Below are 16,624 nucleotides of genomic sequence, written 5' to 3'. Positions count from 1 at the left end.
GCTGCTAAATTGGAGGGATAACGGGTTTGATGGATGAACTGTTAGATGGATAATGATTTGGCTGGATGGCCTCATCCAAAGAGTTACAGTTAATGGCTCAATGTCCAAGTGGAAACCAGTTATGAGTGGTGTCCCTCAAGGGTCCGTACTGGGACCAGTACTACATATACATGCTATATACTACATACTACGTATCTTCTTCCATGACAGAGATAGTGGGATTGAGTGGACCCTCAACAAGTTTGCAGATGACACCAAGCTGAGTGGTGAAGTTGATATGTTCAAGGGAAGGGATGCCACCCAGAGAGACCTGAACAGGCTTGAAGGATGGGCCCATGTGAACCTCATGAAGTTCAACAATGCCAAGGACAAGGTCCTGCACCTGGTTAGGGGCAATACAGACTGGGGGATGAATGGACTGAGAGCAGCCCTGCAGAGGAGGACTTGGGGGTACTGGTGGATGAAAAATTGGGCACGAGCCAGCTGTGTATACTTGCACCCCAGAAAACCAATCATATCCTGGGCTGCAGAAAATGCAGCATGGCCAGCAGGTCAAGGGAGGGAATTCTCCCCCTCTACTCTGCTCTTGTGAGGGTACTCCCAGCTGGAGTATTGCGTCCAGCTCTGGTCCCCAGCACAAGAAAAACATGGACCTGTTACAGCAGGTCCAAGACAAAAATGATCAGAGGGCTGGAACACCTCTCCTAAGAAGAAAGGCTGAGAGAGTTGGGGTTGTTCAGCCTGGAGAAAGCAGGCTGTGGGGAGACCTTATTGAGGCCTTTCAGTACTTAAAGGGGGCTTATAAGAAAGACAAGGAACTTTTTACCAGGGTCTGTAGTGACAGAACAAGGAGCAACAGTTTTAAATTGAAAGAGGGTAGGTTTAGATTGGATATAAGAAAGACATTTTTTACAATGAGCCTGGTGTGATACTGGAACAGGTTACCCAGAATAGTTGTGGATGCGTCATTGGAAGTGTTCAAGGTCAGGTTGGATGGGGCTTTGAGCAACCTCATCTACTGAAAGACGTCCCTGCCCATGGCAGGGGCCTTGTACTGGATGATCTTTAAAGGTCCCTTCCAACCCAAACCATTCTATGATTGTAGAGGACATAAAACAGTGGGGACTTCAAAGGAATAAAAGTATAATGGAATGATACAGAAGCACTCATTGACGTTGGTGAGGAGTGTTCATTTTTTAAAATGTATGTAATATGTATATAGTCAATAGCACAGCAAAATTTATTCAAAACTGCCTAAGACTTACAGATAATAAAAAGGTACATTTCTAGAAGATTGAACGATACATCTTTATGGTCTCATAAATCAAACTGGTAATAATTGCAGTGATGCTCCGGTTTAAAATAGCTTACCCTGGCCACAGAAATGATACAAGATTATGGAAGAAATTTTTTGTCTTTTAAATTTACATTTAAAAATACCTTGGTTTGATGTATATTCAATCACTAGAAAAACAACACAAGCAACAACAAAAACAAAAACAATAAAACTGTCTCTACACCTTGTGCATGTGGTGATCAGAGATAAGCTTTCCTGGATTATGCTGTCTCCAAATTCTTTTCTTACAGATACAGTCAGTTTTCTTTCTCCCATTTTTCTAAAACATTATTTAAATTCTGCCTAACTGGACACATTTAGTCCTTGCTAGTTATTACACTTACATCAGCAGACATGTTTCTGTCCCTTTCCTGGCTGTTTTAATTCTCACACTTTTTATTTTCCCTTATATATGATGTATAACTTTCTAAATCAAATGCCTTTCTGCAGAAAATTTTTATATGCAATTTTTATATTATTTTTTATATTAAAAAATTAAGGTTAAAAAAAAACCACAATCTAAATGTTAATTCATAAGTAAATCCCATGTCCATCAGAACTGATCATTCATATTCCTGGGGACATAAAGTAACTCTTAACAACTTAATGGAATGCTGTGTTTTCAAAATCTTACACAGATATTAGGCAATATTTTTCTCAGCAACATAGTGACACCAGTATTGGCAAACAGAAAGGTAAACTAAGGCATAAAGTGACTTATCAAATATTACAGTGGGTGCAAAGTTCACATGAGTAATCACAGAAGGACATCCCGATAGGATCTGCTACTTTATTGGTCCAAATAGAAGATCTTTCAAATGAATACCAGTAAAAAATTAAGCTCTGATATGAAATACAATCACAAGCCCTTTTGCTCTTTTGGATAAAAAGTATTATTGTCCCCAAATAGTCAAATCATATTTGAAAGTGGACTCTCATCTTTGAAGCATGTAAGCACTCCTGAAAGCTTTATCAGAAGATTTAAATAAATGAAAGACAAAATAAAAGTAAATAAATTCAGCTGTTTTATAACTTTTTTAAATTTAGAATGTTACAAAAATTATTTTTTTTGCTCATGCAAAGTAAAACCATTTAGATAACTTGTGATCCTCATGTTATTCAGTTGCTACTTTGCTGTCATCAAATTATTAGAGCTCAGAGAGTTATTCCATGCTTGACAATGTAGAATATTATCTATGAAATGAAATCATTCTTCACTCTCAACCTTATTATTCAATTCAAAACTCAGGATTTAATTTAATTCTTCAATGACATTCACCTCTGCCATCTACCTGTTTAACTTACAAGTTACCTTTCTCATACACTTGTTGCATTACTGTCCATTTGTGTGTGGACACAAAAAACCCCACATACATGATCTCACCTATGCACAAATACATATTGTATAGACAGAGATGAACTTCAAAACATAGACCTGACTCTATCAGACCTACACATCTTATTATGGACTACTAATCATACAGATCTTTAAAAATTTCAAAGGATTTTTATAGGAAAAATCCATTTTCTTGCGCATAAAGTACTCTCTGCAAGTAAAAAGAAATTCAGGGGACTAGTTAGCGTTTTAAACACTCTGCTTTCATTCTTACAGACATGTCCATGCCTTCAGACATTATTTATAGTCACGCGTATCTAACATTTTCCATATTTTTCATGAGACTTAATAGTATGGTACCGCTGCATGATATGAATTTGACAGTTTGCAATAGGATCTGCTCATTGTAGCAAATTATTCTGACAGTAAGTACTATACAGCCAGCAGTGTACATTCTTCTAACACACTTATTAAAAATCTTATGAACGCAGTGACTAAAGCATGTACACTAAATTGTATTTTGTACATGATTGCAATGAGTCACTACATTTTCAACGAATTATATACTGCAGTAATCAACTATTGCATCCTTTTTAGTGTAACTTTTTTTTAAATCAAAAATGTGCTATTTAAAGCTATTTCATTAACAGTTTTAAAACAATTTGGAAATATTTTAAAATCTGTCTCAAGATTTCTGTCTATTTTGCTCCCATTGACTGTGAATGTGTGCAATGAGTTAGTTAATGCATTAATTTATCTATGGTATAATAATTCTACTCAATTGTCCTTCCAGCAATATTTTTGGAAATGTTGAAAAGTAATCAATACCTCTTTGTATTACCAGAAATGCATAGCAACACTGGTATACATTACTGCAAGTGTTTCTTTACTCTTTCACAAACACAGCTGCAATAGTTCTACTACCCCACTGTAGTTTAACAAATGAATTTTATTACAAATTGGAACACAGAAGGTGAGCAGTGTCCCCAAATGTCTTTAATCCATTTTTAGGTTTCATACATCATTAAAATAGAATGACAGGCAGGAGAATATTTGTTTGTTCTTTTAAAAGCTCATACACATTTTCGCTTTGGCTCCATTCTTCAGTGGCATACCACAGAGAAACCTCTGTACTTTCAGAATTGATGTACCTTTCAAAACAATAATCTTTGGCTTTCAAGCTCACTATTATTTGCCTTCAGGTGCAAATTTTAAAGTGTATAGGCTTCTAAAAAGAACTTTACGGCTTCAGCCAGATACTGAAAGGCTTGTAGATCAGTCATCATCACAGTGTAAATTTCTTTTCAAAATAATGTTCCTCACTTAGAGTACACTTGTGCTTATACTCGGTTCACTTGTCAAATACAAATTTGAGGTCATCAAAAGCTTCAGGGCAACTTCAGCTATTCCAAAACTCATTTTCTACCTCTATTTTGTTGGAGAAATAGGATTTCAAATGTAAAAATAATAGGAAACTGTACAGATAAAGAAACAAAGGTATCTTATGCACATGTTTCAGTACAGCATTGCAGCGACTGCCTGTAAGGACAAAGTCAGTCCAATACCCAAGCATTTTAAAATACCCAAAATATCAAAAGCAGATAATATATTTTGCTATTGAATTGATATATATTCTATTAAAAACATGATTGTATGCTATTAAAAACATGATTTTAGAGTTGACATCTTAAATTTACAGGTTTAGGAACAAATGCTAATGATTCTATTTAAATGTTTCTTCTGTAACAGATGAAACATTTAAACACTCATTTACAATGTCTACTGTTCATTGTTAAGTCACATGTCTGACAAGGGTAAATGACACGAGACTCAATATTCCTATTGGCTTGAATTCCTTGGCCATATAATAGTAAGTGCTTTTATTTAATTCTATTTTTAAGTCCTATGTTTTATTAAAATAGAATGACAGACAAGAGAGTACTTATTCTTTCTTTTAAAGGCTAGTTTATGTTTAAGAGGTCAGTCCAATTTTTTCATCTCCAGAGACTCTTTCATGCAGCTATAGTTCATATTTATAATTAGAGCTGAGTAACTAGCACTCTTTTGAAAGCAGAGACTATCTAGGTACTTGGGGAAAAGCTTTTCCCTTCCCAAAGTCAAATCAAGTTTTATCGTTGACTTTGACACACGCAGGAATCCACAGTCTGCTTTCTATGACCCAGAGCCTCATACATATAAATAGTCAAGGAAAACAAGTTTTCAAAAGCAGGAGTTTACAGCCAAGCTTCTCTTGGAGACTTAAGGACAAATGGAACAAGGCAAAAATAAAATAAATAAATAAAATTAATAAAGCTAAACTCAGCTAGAAACCTAAGCTTTATCTGCTTTGGGTAAACTGTTAGATGATGTTAAAATGTGTTGTGATGGAAGCTGACACCACGCTCATTCACAGCATAAACTCTCCTCCAAATCACACACTTGTTCAAAATTGTCAACAGTTGAAACTCTGCATATATGTTTAGACAAACTTCGTATGGTCCCCCTCCATATCATCACTTCTTACCAACTTTGCCTCCCTTTTATCTGTTCCTAACATTTTCACTGTGATTAAACAGTATTTAAGTTGGCATTTGTGTTTTTCCCGTCTTTTCACGCTTACTCATATGTCTGCTGTTAAACTTGGAGACCACTGGAACAGAGACCGTCTGAACTAAGTGTCTGCAAAGCAGCTAGTATACTGTAGTTTATGTAAAATATTGTTTTGAAATGTGTGACATGGTGAGGTATATCCCTCCAGCCATTTAATTTTAGAACCTGTGCATAAGCATCTGAATTCAACATATTTGTTTCCTAGCTTGATAATCACAAATTGTCATTCCACATGGCTATTGGAACTCAAAGTGTCTGATGGATGCGACCATCCAGGCTGAATCTAAAATAAAGGAAGAGAGCCCGACTCTCTGACAAAAGAGACCAGGACGATCTCATTTTCCCATTCACATAAGTTTTAAAAAAAGAGAAAAGGTATAGTCACAGAGAAGTAAAGTGGAGAAACTACAGGTTATAGCCTCTTTGTGGGATGCTCTCTACACTGAGGTTGCCTGGGAGGCCTTTTGGCTTTCACATGAAAAGTCAGGTAGACTCCATCAATATCATGGGTGTATACCCCTAAAATATAGGTGATGATACAACCTGTTTTATTTCAACACAGAATGTACCACATTCTTTTCCTTCACATTCCCCTATGAAAGCAAGCACCAAAATCTTCTATTAGTATTGATTTAGACTGTTTTCATCCACTAGCATTAAGGAATAATTTTCAAGAGAATTAAGACCATTTCACTGTCATGTACATTTTCAGCAACGATGGAGCACGGCACGTAACCCATTGAAAAAAGCTAGGGAAATATGAAAATATTTTGGCATTCTATAAAAACCCACTAACTTGCAAACATGAAACAGTTGCATAAAACAATTTTAAAGCTATGAGCTACTGTTAGCATAATATAAATATTGTTAATCTCGAAGAAATGAGTATATACTGAATATTTAATAATGCAAAGATTGACAGGAAACACACTGATTCTAACCCAAAATGTCTAGTGAATTAAAACTATTTAACAGCAATCAGTATACATATTAGCTAAGCAATAAAAAATAATAAAAAAAAAAGATTGCATGGATGTTATTTCATTTGTCAAGAATAAAACATTTGAGTTCTTATTTCCTTTGATATTCCTTTGTAGATGCTACATTAAAGAAAATGTCAGCTCAGCCTCTACAGATCTCTGAAAACAGTAGATGTTCTGCTTATTTGGGTTTCTTACTATTTCAGAGAGAGAGAGAGACATGAAGGGGGGGAAGGAGCAAAGAAGGAGGGGAGTGAGGAAGGGGGAGGATGGGGATAGAAAGATAAATGTTTAAAACAACTAGAACTATTTGCTCCTACACTGTAAGATCTAGTTCTGGTACGGCTGCATGCTAGAATGTAATCTATGCTTTTATATTTGTTTTCCATTGTTTTCTGCTCATTTAAAAAAATTCAACACAACACATCCCAAATTTTGTAAAGGAGAGATGGCACAGTAGGACAGTCCACATTTATTAGCTATCTCATGCTTTAACATAAAGAGCATTATAAAGATAGGACCAAAAATGTATTTTTTAAAAATTTATTGTTTATAAGGGCTCAATATCAACGAACAATGTACAAAACTTGCCTTTGCTTATACAACGAACGCTCTCTGGCTTTGAATGATGGAGACTGATGAACAAAGATACCCTTTACCTAACAAATAGGATAGCTGTGAAGCAGGAACTGGCTGCTGAAGAGCAATATTGGCGATCCCTACGATTTCAAAGGGGAAAACTGGCCCGAATCAACTGCTCACAGATTCCCAGAGGTAACGCCAAAGTGTGAATCACTCAGTATGCTTTTACAGAAGATAACAGCAAGGCAGATGGTATCAGCTGTCTACTCCAAAGTATGGAGTATATGATAATGGAGAGGAATGAAAGATAAGAATGGAAGTGGGGGGAAGAAGGGACAGGAATTCCTAGAGAAAGAAACAGAATTAATTTGGATATAATTCCTGGGGTTCCCTCAAGGCAAAGAACCCAATGTCAGTAGGTATGAAAGCATAATTGTTATTCTATAGCATCAACAGTCAGGAAGTGAAGACTAACGTAAGGATCACATTAATTCCACTCAAATATACAAACTCTTTTACTTTAAAAAACAGCATTAATGAAAGCAAATACTATATTTCTAAACATTCGGGGACTCACAGGAGACCAAAAGGGTATATACAGCTTAATACAATCGGTAGTGCTTCAATGTCATTTTACATTGAAGGAGGCTTCAAGAACTGAAAAAGCACTGAGGACTATAAGCAATCTTCTACCAACTGAAGGAAAGAATAGAAGAAAAAGCTCACAGTTATAAATAACTGATTAACATAATTGCTTCATATTCAGCAGAAATGACCTGGGAATTATAAATCATGTAACTTCACAAATTTTGGCTCCATACCTTCATAATCAATAACTTAAAATTAATTTAAGCCTTGTCCAGAAGGCTCCTGTTACTCTTACACAGGTCAAGTCATGGAGAGCACAGAAAATGAATTTCAACATCTGGTAAATGAAACATTTCTATGTTTTCAATCCCTGAATTAGCAATTTCCAACCAGACACATGTCTGTGACTGTTTAAGATCCTCAAAAAATAAGAATATTAAATTAATTGTTAGTGCTTCTACTGGTTTTATTTTCAGAGTAGGAAGAACATTTTTAATAGTAAGTTATATATACTCTTTAGAAATGCATTTTACATTATTTTTAAAAGGACGTGAAAAACAAAATTTTAAAATTTTGAACAAAAATTTAGAATGGATTACCATTTGAAGGACAGGCTATCAATTTAAACCACTCAAAGTTGTATCTCCACATTTAGAAATACAGCTACAAAACACAAAAAATAATGAATGAAATGAAAATGTAATGAAAAGATTAATAGCTCAAAATGAGCAAATACAAGGTCAGGTAGACCAAGAACCACTTCAGAAATAGTGTCGGGCAGGTCCAGAAAATTGATGGTATCTTTTCCCTAAGATTTTGAATGGGCTGTTAATCACTCACTTCCTATCAGATGACATCACAGTGATACACAAACTGACAAATTAAGTAATTCTCATGTAACAGAGCAAGGAAAACACTCTCATATTGCACTTATGCGTATCTTCTGCTTCTGTACATCAACCTTCTTGAATGACACTGTTATTCTAGATGTAACACAGGGTGCAACTGTTAGTAGCTGATGCACTTTTATTTATGTTTTCCACCAGCTTTTGAAATTCCTCAGGAAACAGGTTTTTTTTCATCCAATATAATGTGTGATCTGTTTTGTGCACATTTTTCAATGCCCAGATGGTAGAGATACCATGTAACAAACAGGTCATACATCCTTTTACCTTCTTAAATAGTTCCTTGAGGCAAAAATACATAATAAAAAGACCTCACAAACACGTACTGTGTGATATTCCCAGTCTGTTTGGGTTTCAACACTTTCATCACCAATACAGTTCCAAAACTGAAACTTTCACAGTTAACACTGGTCAAGTTTGTTATTCTTCTTTTGGGGGAGGGCAGGTTCAAACTTCTTTTAATAAAATACGAAAGGCTGTTAACAATGTTAATGAATTGCCATTATATGTCAAAAAGCCCATCTTGATAAAACCCTGGTTATTTACTCCTTACCTGAAAGATAGTTTAGTGCTCTGTACCTGGCAATAATCATCACAATTCAGATTTTTAATACATTTCAAATACTCGAACACCTTAATAGCAAAGAATATATGAAGCATATATGAATATACTACTCACCAATTTTAATCTTTGCAAAGGTATTCTGCTAGTGTCTATCGGTGTACGTTCAGTGACATTACCAAATCTGACTTCTGGGATGGCAATTGCACACATTACATGTGCCCACCTGTGAAAAGTGGCAAGTCAAGAATACCACTAAAAAAACCCGTAGAAATACAAGCGTTTAAGATGTTTCATTACTTGCTGTGTGGTTTTTTTTGCAAGGCAACCTTCTCTAGATACTTCATTATTAGGATTTTCTAAGCTTCTTTGAAACATAATTAATAAACCTTACAACACTACCACTTTGTGTAATATAATTTCAGACTGTGGTTTTATTGCAACATTTTTTTAAGCATCTTTCACATTCAATTTATTAAGTGCAAAGGTTTTGTAGTTGTGCTATCCAGGTGCATATATAAAGACCACGCTATTTGATTCATGTGCAGTTTATCACCTACAGCATTTTGGATTAACATTGCTCAGACCTGAGTAACTATTCTTAGGCAACACACATAATCACAATCAGTCATACATCCATCGAAGCATAAAACAAAGTGTACTATCAAGACCTTCTGTTTACAGACACAAAGGCATAGAAGCAGCAAACTTATCAGGCTATCACTGTAATGCCAACATGAACTGGATCCCCTTTAGCAGTGAAGCACCTCTCAAGTGCCTAAGACCAGTGCTACATGTAAGACTTCAGTGCAACTTCAGGAAGGTCGTCAGATGATGCTATGTGCTTCCTATACTCATCAGAAAGCACTACTCTATCCTCCAAATGCTGGTTCAATACATAAATCTCAAAACAAGAAAGACTAAATGAAACTAAAAGAAGTCCGAAATTAATATTGAAAGTGCATATTATATGAAGTAAAAGAGAAGATATTGACATTTTTATTAACCAAGAGTAGCCTTCTGAGACTAATTCTAAAATCTTTTTTGGGGTAGACAACAGTGCATCTGAAGAAAATGAAACATTTCCATTCCTTGACTCATATTTGCCTTATTCCCTGTCATTCACTGTACATCTTGTCTCATTATCCCATTTGCTCTTTTTTGTAAGCCCTGAATGCTTGCCTCACTCCACTTTCTGTAGCTGTCCAGAGACACACATCATATGAGCATCTTAGCAGATTAACATGACTGTGGGCTGGAGCTAAAAGAGACAGAGGGCGATGCAGCAGAACAGAAATCATTTCTCTTTCCTGCACTACAGTGGTGCTACTTCAATAACATCTTTGACAAAAAATATCTGGAAAAGTATAATATGACACACAGGGACTAAACAAACTGCTGTCATGTGACACTAAAGTTGTATTGGCCAAACTGTGAAATAAGAGCTGTATGTAAAGATGACAGATCAATTAGCAAGTTATACAGTTCAGCCCAAATAAAAGCAGATAAAGCTTGTAGATCTATCATTTTATTATGGTGACAGTTTTGTTTATGTTCTAACTAACAGAAAAAAAATCTTGTTTTGAGACTTTTTCTTTTTACCTTTTAATAACACCTTTTTTCTTTTCACTGCTGCCTGCCCGCCTGCAAAACTACATTGTCTTACCATCTAGGCTTTATGGGACAGAAATGCTATAAATAAAATGCATCTTCAATAAATCTTCACCCAAACCTTTATACTCTGACATCTCTCACCCTAACAGGACTCAAAACAATTGCTGTGTTCTGCTGAAAAGAAGGAATCTCAGCTCTCCTATATGGCAAGTTGTTACCCCCCCACCATGTTTGATTCATTAGCTTTTATATCTAAGTAATGCTCATCCTATATCTCTAATCAGTATGTGAGAGGGAAAGAAGGAGGGAAGGGAATGCACATGTCTGAGAAAAAAGACGTAATTGGAACATACTGGTCCGAAAACTCTCAAAAGTTTGGAATGGTAGCTAATGCTGAAAGATAGATGAAAGACTGAACAATGTGTAGCAACTGTAAAGTGTTACAGAAACAGGAAAACAAGAGTGAACTACTTTTACAGAACTCTCATTTCATAAATCCGTAACAGAAACCTACAGAGGGATATAATGCAAAACTAAAGACCTTAGGTATAGTTACGCAGAGAAAGTCACTTTCTGCAAACCTCTGTGGATTTTTTTTCTATGAATAAATCTTATGAAACATTTCTAAAACATTTTAATTGATCTACAAAAAAGATGTAAGTATTTTCAAAGATGCAACATGCAATCTATCAGCAGCAAATATCAAAAGGGCATGATAAATTTTACTGAGATGACACTTTTGACACTGAGATGACACTTTTGACATTTTCTTTTTTTTTCTTTTTTTTTTTTTTCTTTTTTTTTTTTTTCTTTTTTTTTTTTTTCTTTTTTTTTTTTTTCTTTTTTTTTTTTTTCTTTTTTTTTTTTTTCTTTTTTTTTTTTTTCTTTTTTTTTTTTTTCTTTTTTTTTTTTTTCTTTTTTTTTTTTTTCTTTTTTTTTTTTTTCTTTTTTTTTTTTTTCTTTTTTTTTTTTTTCTTTTTTTTTTTTTTCTTTTTTTTTTTTTTCTTTTTTTTTTTTTTCTTTTTTTTTTTTTTCTTTTTTTTTTTTTTCTTTTTTTTTTTTTTCTTTTTTTTTTTTTTCTTTTTTTTTTTTTTCTTTTTTTTTTTTTTCTTTTTTTTTTTTTTCTTTTTTTTTTTTTTCTTTTTTTTTTTTTTCTTTTTTTTTTTTTTCTTTTTTTTTTTTTTCTTTTTTTTTTTTTTCTTTTTTTTTTTTTTCTTTTTTTTTTTTTTCTTTTTTTTTTTTTTCTTTTTTTTTTTTTTAAGTGAGAAAAGCAAGTAGCAAATTTAGGGGAGCTTAAAACAGAACTAAAAAGCAGCTGAGAATTTTCATGTGTTAGTCAAAACCTCCATTAAAACAGTTACAATATTGATGCTTTCTGAAGGTAAGATCTGGCCCGTGAGTTTCACATAAAACCTTCTCCTAACTGGACAATTTACAGGGGTCATGCAACCAATTGCAAATCCCTGATAAATAAATTCTTGCCTGGTAAGTGGAAAAGAATGTTGCAGCTAGATCATCTCTTACCACTGCATTCCAATGGGTTAAAGAAAGAGATCTGCATGGTATTGCTAAGCTACGAATACATTTTAATTAATTACGAGAAGATTCAAAATGCATAAAGACTGTTCCACTATTGCGCTTGAAAAAAATACTAAGCTCCAACATTTTCCATTTTATCTGTTAGGGTCACTTGCTCTAGTGTTCTGTCATCCAAATACAGAGAAAAATACTGATGCTGTTAATAGCATGATGTCAGCAACACTACTATTTCTGACAGTGTATGATAGAAGTGTATTTAAAAAAACCACTTCAAAATCTAAAATTGTTTCAATATGATTCAAATTAATTAATTAAAAATACTATTTCTAGAAGTTCAAAGGTATTGTATAAGATTGTGTAATCGCAAATTCCCAGGACCAAAGAAGAAAATACACTTTGCTGTTTGATAAGACTTGCCCATGCAAACAATGACAAATGAGCTCTCATTTACTTTCTTTATGCAAAGGCCAGCAGAATAAAATTTGGAACAAGTAAGTGTGTACAAACACTAAAACAAATGTACATTTTAGCATCTAACTGTTTCACAAAATGCCAGTGGCACATTTCAATAGGAGTAATTTTAATTCTGCAATGATTCAGCTTAAAAGGACAGTGTCGAGTAATTAGGTTTACAAATGCTTTGTACATAGGAATGGATTGGGAATAAAGTTTAAAACAAGCACATACGATCCCAAAGTATATATTACTTACTTCTTGTCAGTAGTTTGCTTTAATGCACCACCTCTCAAATTGCAGAGACAACATTCCTAAAAATAAAAATAGTGCAGAAAAAAGTGAGCTTTATTGACTGGTTACAAATCAGTTTTATTCAGCTGATCTTAAGGATATGTAAATTGCTAATGTAATTAATTACTGGGTTACAAACTGCCACTTATAAGCATCGCATTTACTTACAGGAGAAATACAAGAATACAGTAACGAAAGAAGAAACAATTCAAATGAGCTAAAGAAAAAAACATTTTAAGTATTACTCATAAACAAAGTGACAAAATCACTTTTAAAGCGATACTAAATAAAAAGGCATTTAATCAGTACTGCCACAGAAAGGCTGGAATTGCCACACAGGTTACTAAGGTAAAACACAGTAAAATGACACATAATTAGTTTAATAGAAGTTACTGAGAAACTGACTCAAGCCATTGATCCAACTCAAATACTTTGAAAACCTGCTTGGTCCTGACAGTTCTCAAATTTATAAACCTACAGAATATGGGGTAGGTTATTCCCCCCCCCCCCCCCCCCCAAAAAAAAAAAAAAAGTTCCCTTTGCTGCAGTACACCTTCACTGCCTTGATATTCAGCACAACTCCATCTGCTTTTAGGGCACTCAGCAAGGTATATTTTGGTGGTTCCCAGATAATATGCCAAACAGGGCTTTTCCTACCTCTACTTAATACACTGCCTTTGAACAGATACACAAGCTTTTCTACTTTCCAACCCTTCTCTCCCTCTTTTCAGTCTCCTCCTTTTCTGAATCTATTCTTTCCCTTATTTTTCTTTTTTAACTTGTCCCTTCGCAGGAACAGATGAGAAAGTGTTTCCAATGTTAGTTATTTTTCTTCCTGTTTCCTTTTTTCTGGTCTCTGCAAAGAACCAAATGCACAAAATGAAGTCAAGATATCCTGTGCCTGTGTATCTATACTCGGAAAGAGAGCTTGCCTCCCGAACCTCTAAATTTAAGTTGCTCCTGCAGGGGAAAAAACAAACAAACAAACAAAACCAAAAACAACCCCCAAAGAAATGTTATGTAATACTCCAGTCTGATCTCATCTTAACACCTCCAATAATGATTATCAATGTCTGCCAGAAATCTAATTGAATGCTTTATTACATTTCCTATAAGACAGACCTTTCCTAACTAAAAATACTTCCTTGTGACAATTGAATCTTCTTTGCAATTTAAGCACGTAACTTTTCACCTTACCTATCAAAACCACGGAGAACAGGTAACCCATCCTCTTACAAAGTACCCTTTTAACTATTTAATATTACTGTAGAGTTGTGAAGAAGAGAATTGAGGTTCATTACTTTACCCACAAGAGCCTTGGGATGGGACCTAACATGTTCCAGTTCACAGTTCTCTTTGTAACAGTAAACACTGACTATTAAATCAGGAAACCCAAAGGCTCAGAATACCAATTCCTTCAGGTATTCAAAGAGGACTGAGCAGGAACAGGTAGTTTCAGCATATAAAAAAGAAAAACAGAACATAAGGAGGCTGCTATTGCAGCACTGAGTGGGAGCTTCAGCAGCTTGCACTGTTTGTAACTTTTCGTAGCCTCTTCAACAGAGGAAACAGCTCAGATGGGGAAGGACATCATTGCATAGGATTTCTCCATTTGGCCGTTGGACAATAAGTAAAACTGTTTCTTCCAGAACCAATATTTGTATTCAATTAGCTGCATCTTTGTGAGGTTCTCTTGCCACATCTTAGGAAACCTGCTCTTGTTTCAAGCCCAACACAAGACAGAAGCTCATTGGGGGTGGAGGGGCAGTGGAGAGAACAGGTGGAAGGGAGAACACAGGAAGGAGGAAGGGATGGAGGGAGACAGGGAGAAAGGGAGGGAAGAAGGAAGGAATGGGTGGAGGGAGGGAAGGAGACAGGGACAGACGGTTATTTCTTCTCTTTCTCCCCTAAGTGCCCACACTCTTGAAGGTAAAGTGAAATGGTGGGAACCAGACTTACTCTAATACTATTAGTCTTCCACTTCTCTGTCAAAGAGAGATGAAGTCAACAAACTTCATGCCATTCTAGATTCACATGCCAAATTCAGTCTAATGTACTGCCTCCTATTTTAGTTTCAAATCATTACTCTTTGAGATGCTGTTCAATCACTATACATAATCACCCCTTTCTTTCCTATGCATAATTATCTTCCAAATATTTATAGATTCTTATGATATCCTAACCTCTCGGTATATTTTTTGCAAAGCTATATATATGAAATTCCCTTAACTACTCTTCAAGGTGATACAAATCATCTTCACATTCTCCTTCTGTCTGTTGCCCTTCTTTGGATGTCTTTAGGATAACGAGGTGCTGCCATCTACACAGGTATACTCTCAAGCTATGTGAAGAACTGTTACTATCTTTCTTATCCTGAATATATTTTGGTTTCAAAAAAAATCACTCAACTGGAAAATTTACTGAACTACACAGGCGAGGTAAAGACTTTCCTAAACTAGATGCTAAGGAATCACATTATTAAGGCTTTATATACATTAATTCACCATGCTGAAATCATTATGAAATAATACAACAAAAATTCCACTATACAGTTAATGGACACAGTGCACTGTTTCCATTAAAGTATCACTACAGTCATGGGAAATTTGCTTCTAATTGGCATTCAGTTCTCAAAGGCAAGCACTTATATGTGAAAACTACAGCATGAAACAGTCTGCAGATCTTTAAACCCACCTGGGAATCCTGAGGACTACCTTAGCACAACCACAGAGTAATCCTACAGCACTGCATCCTCTTCAATCTGATTCGCCTTAGAATCTTGCTTACAAATCAGCAGAGCAAAGATCTATTTCTTCAGCTCTTTCTTTGACTGATTTTGACACCCTGAGTGAATGGGTCATCTTTTCTGCTATCAGTGTTGTTTATAAACAGATCTTGGCCATCATCATAGTGAGATACTGACCAAAAGAATGGGTCCAACCTGTTAGTTTTGTATATGACAGTTGGAGGTGCAAGATAAAAACAGTAATAATAGATGGGCACATATCTCCATGACCACATGAGAGTGACAAAATAAATGAGCCAAGCAGCACAGAAAATAATACTTAAAATGGAACAGCCATGCAGGAAGAGGCAAATACCACAACCTCCTAAAAAAGGAGTCCTGCGGGACTTCTTGACGATCTGATCCCCAACTCATTTGCAGTTCTGCAGGAGTGTGAAGCTTACAATGTAGAGGTAGAATAACATCTGCAGATTGGGGAAGAAAGCATGAGTCTGACTCAATAGAAATCTTGGCGGGAGAAAAGTTACATTTAAAAGTGGAGAATGAAGAAGTTCAGTGGATCCCCCACCTGTGGATCCCTCACGGTTTGTTTTTTTTTTTTAAATTGAAGGACCTTCTTCATATTTGCCATAAAAATCCTTTAACTGACTACTTCTCAGTTTAATACAGTGGTTTTGCTCCTATATTATGAGCTTTGATGTTCTTATGCCAGCTTACTTTGAAATTCATTACTTGAATAATGATGATGTTTTCCTGCTTCTAATAGGTATTTTTTACTTTTAAGGAAAACCTTAATCTGATCATCTGCTGTGTAACTTAGTACTGCAACTAAAGAGAGAGACCAAGGCCCTAAAGAAGTTCCACAAATAAATTAAGCTAAAATAGCACAGGAAGAGACCTTATGTAAGAAGATGTTGCTAACAAATTTCTTCTGAAGGTTTACTGTCTCTTAACCACTGTAAAAAAAAAAGAATTGTGAATTAGACACTGCAAGAGACAGAAGTCATAATCCTTACCTACTAACTGCAGAGCTTTCACACTAAGTTAAAAAAGGAAATTTAAATAAAAAAAAGGGGGGG

At 35.0% G+C, this 16,624-nt stretch overlaps 1 protein-coding gene across 1 annotated transcript in view; it reads right to left on the bottom strand.

The window, feature by feature from the left end:
- Positions 1-16,624, bottom strand: part of KDM4C (lysine (K)-specific demethylase 4C) — a 276,941-nt gene that overhangs the window by 75,641 nt on the left and 184,676 nt on the right. Inside the window, exons 15-16 of the mRNA XM_009328050.1 lie at positions 12,764-12,819; positions 9,017-9,125 (exon numbers count right to left, since the gene is read on the bottom strand). Of these exons, the coding sequence (XP_009326325.1) occupies positions 9,017-9,125; positions 12,764-12,819 (165 nt within the window). The remainder of the gene's footprint in view (positions 1-9,016; positions 9,126-12,763; positions 12,820-16,624) is intronic.

This window comes from Pygoscelis adeliae, unplaced genomic scaffold (genome assembly GCF_000699105.1).
Source record: "Pygoscelis adeliae isolate BGI_AS28 unplaced genomic scaffold, ASM69910v1 Scaffold45, whole genome shotgun sequence".
NCBI lineage: Eukaryota > Metazoa > Chordata > Aves > Sphenisciformes > Spheniscidae > Pygoscelis > Pygoscelis adeliae.
Note: the sequence above shows the minus strand (reverse complement) of the source record. Positions and strands in the feature narration are given on the sequence as shown.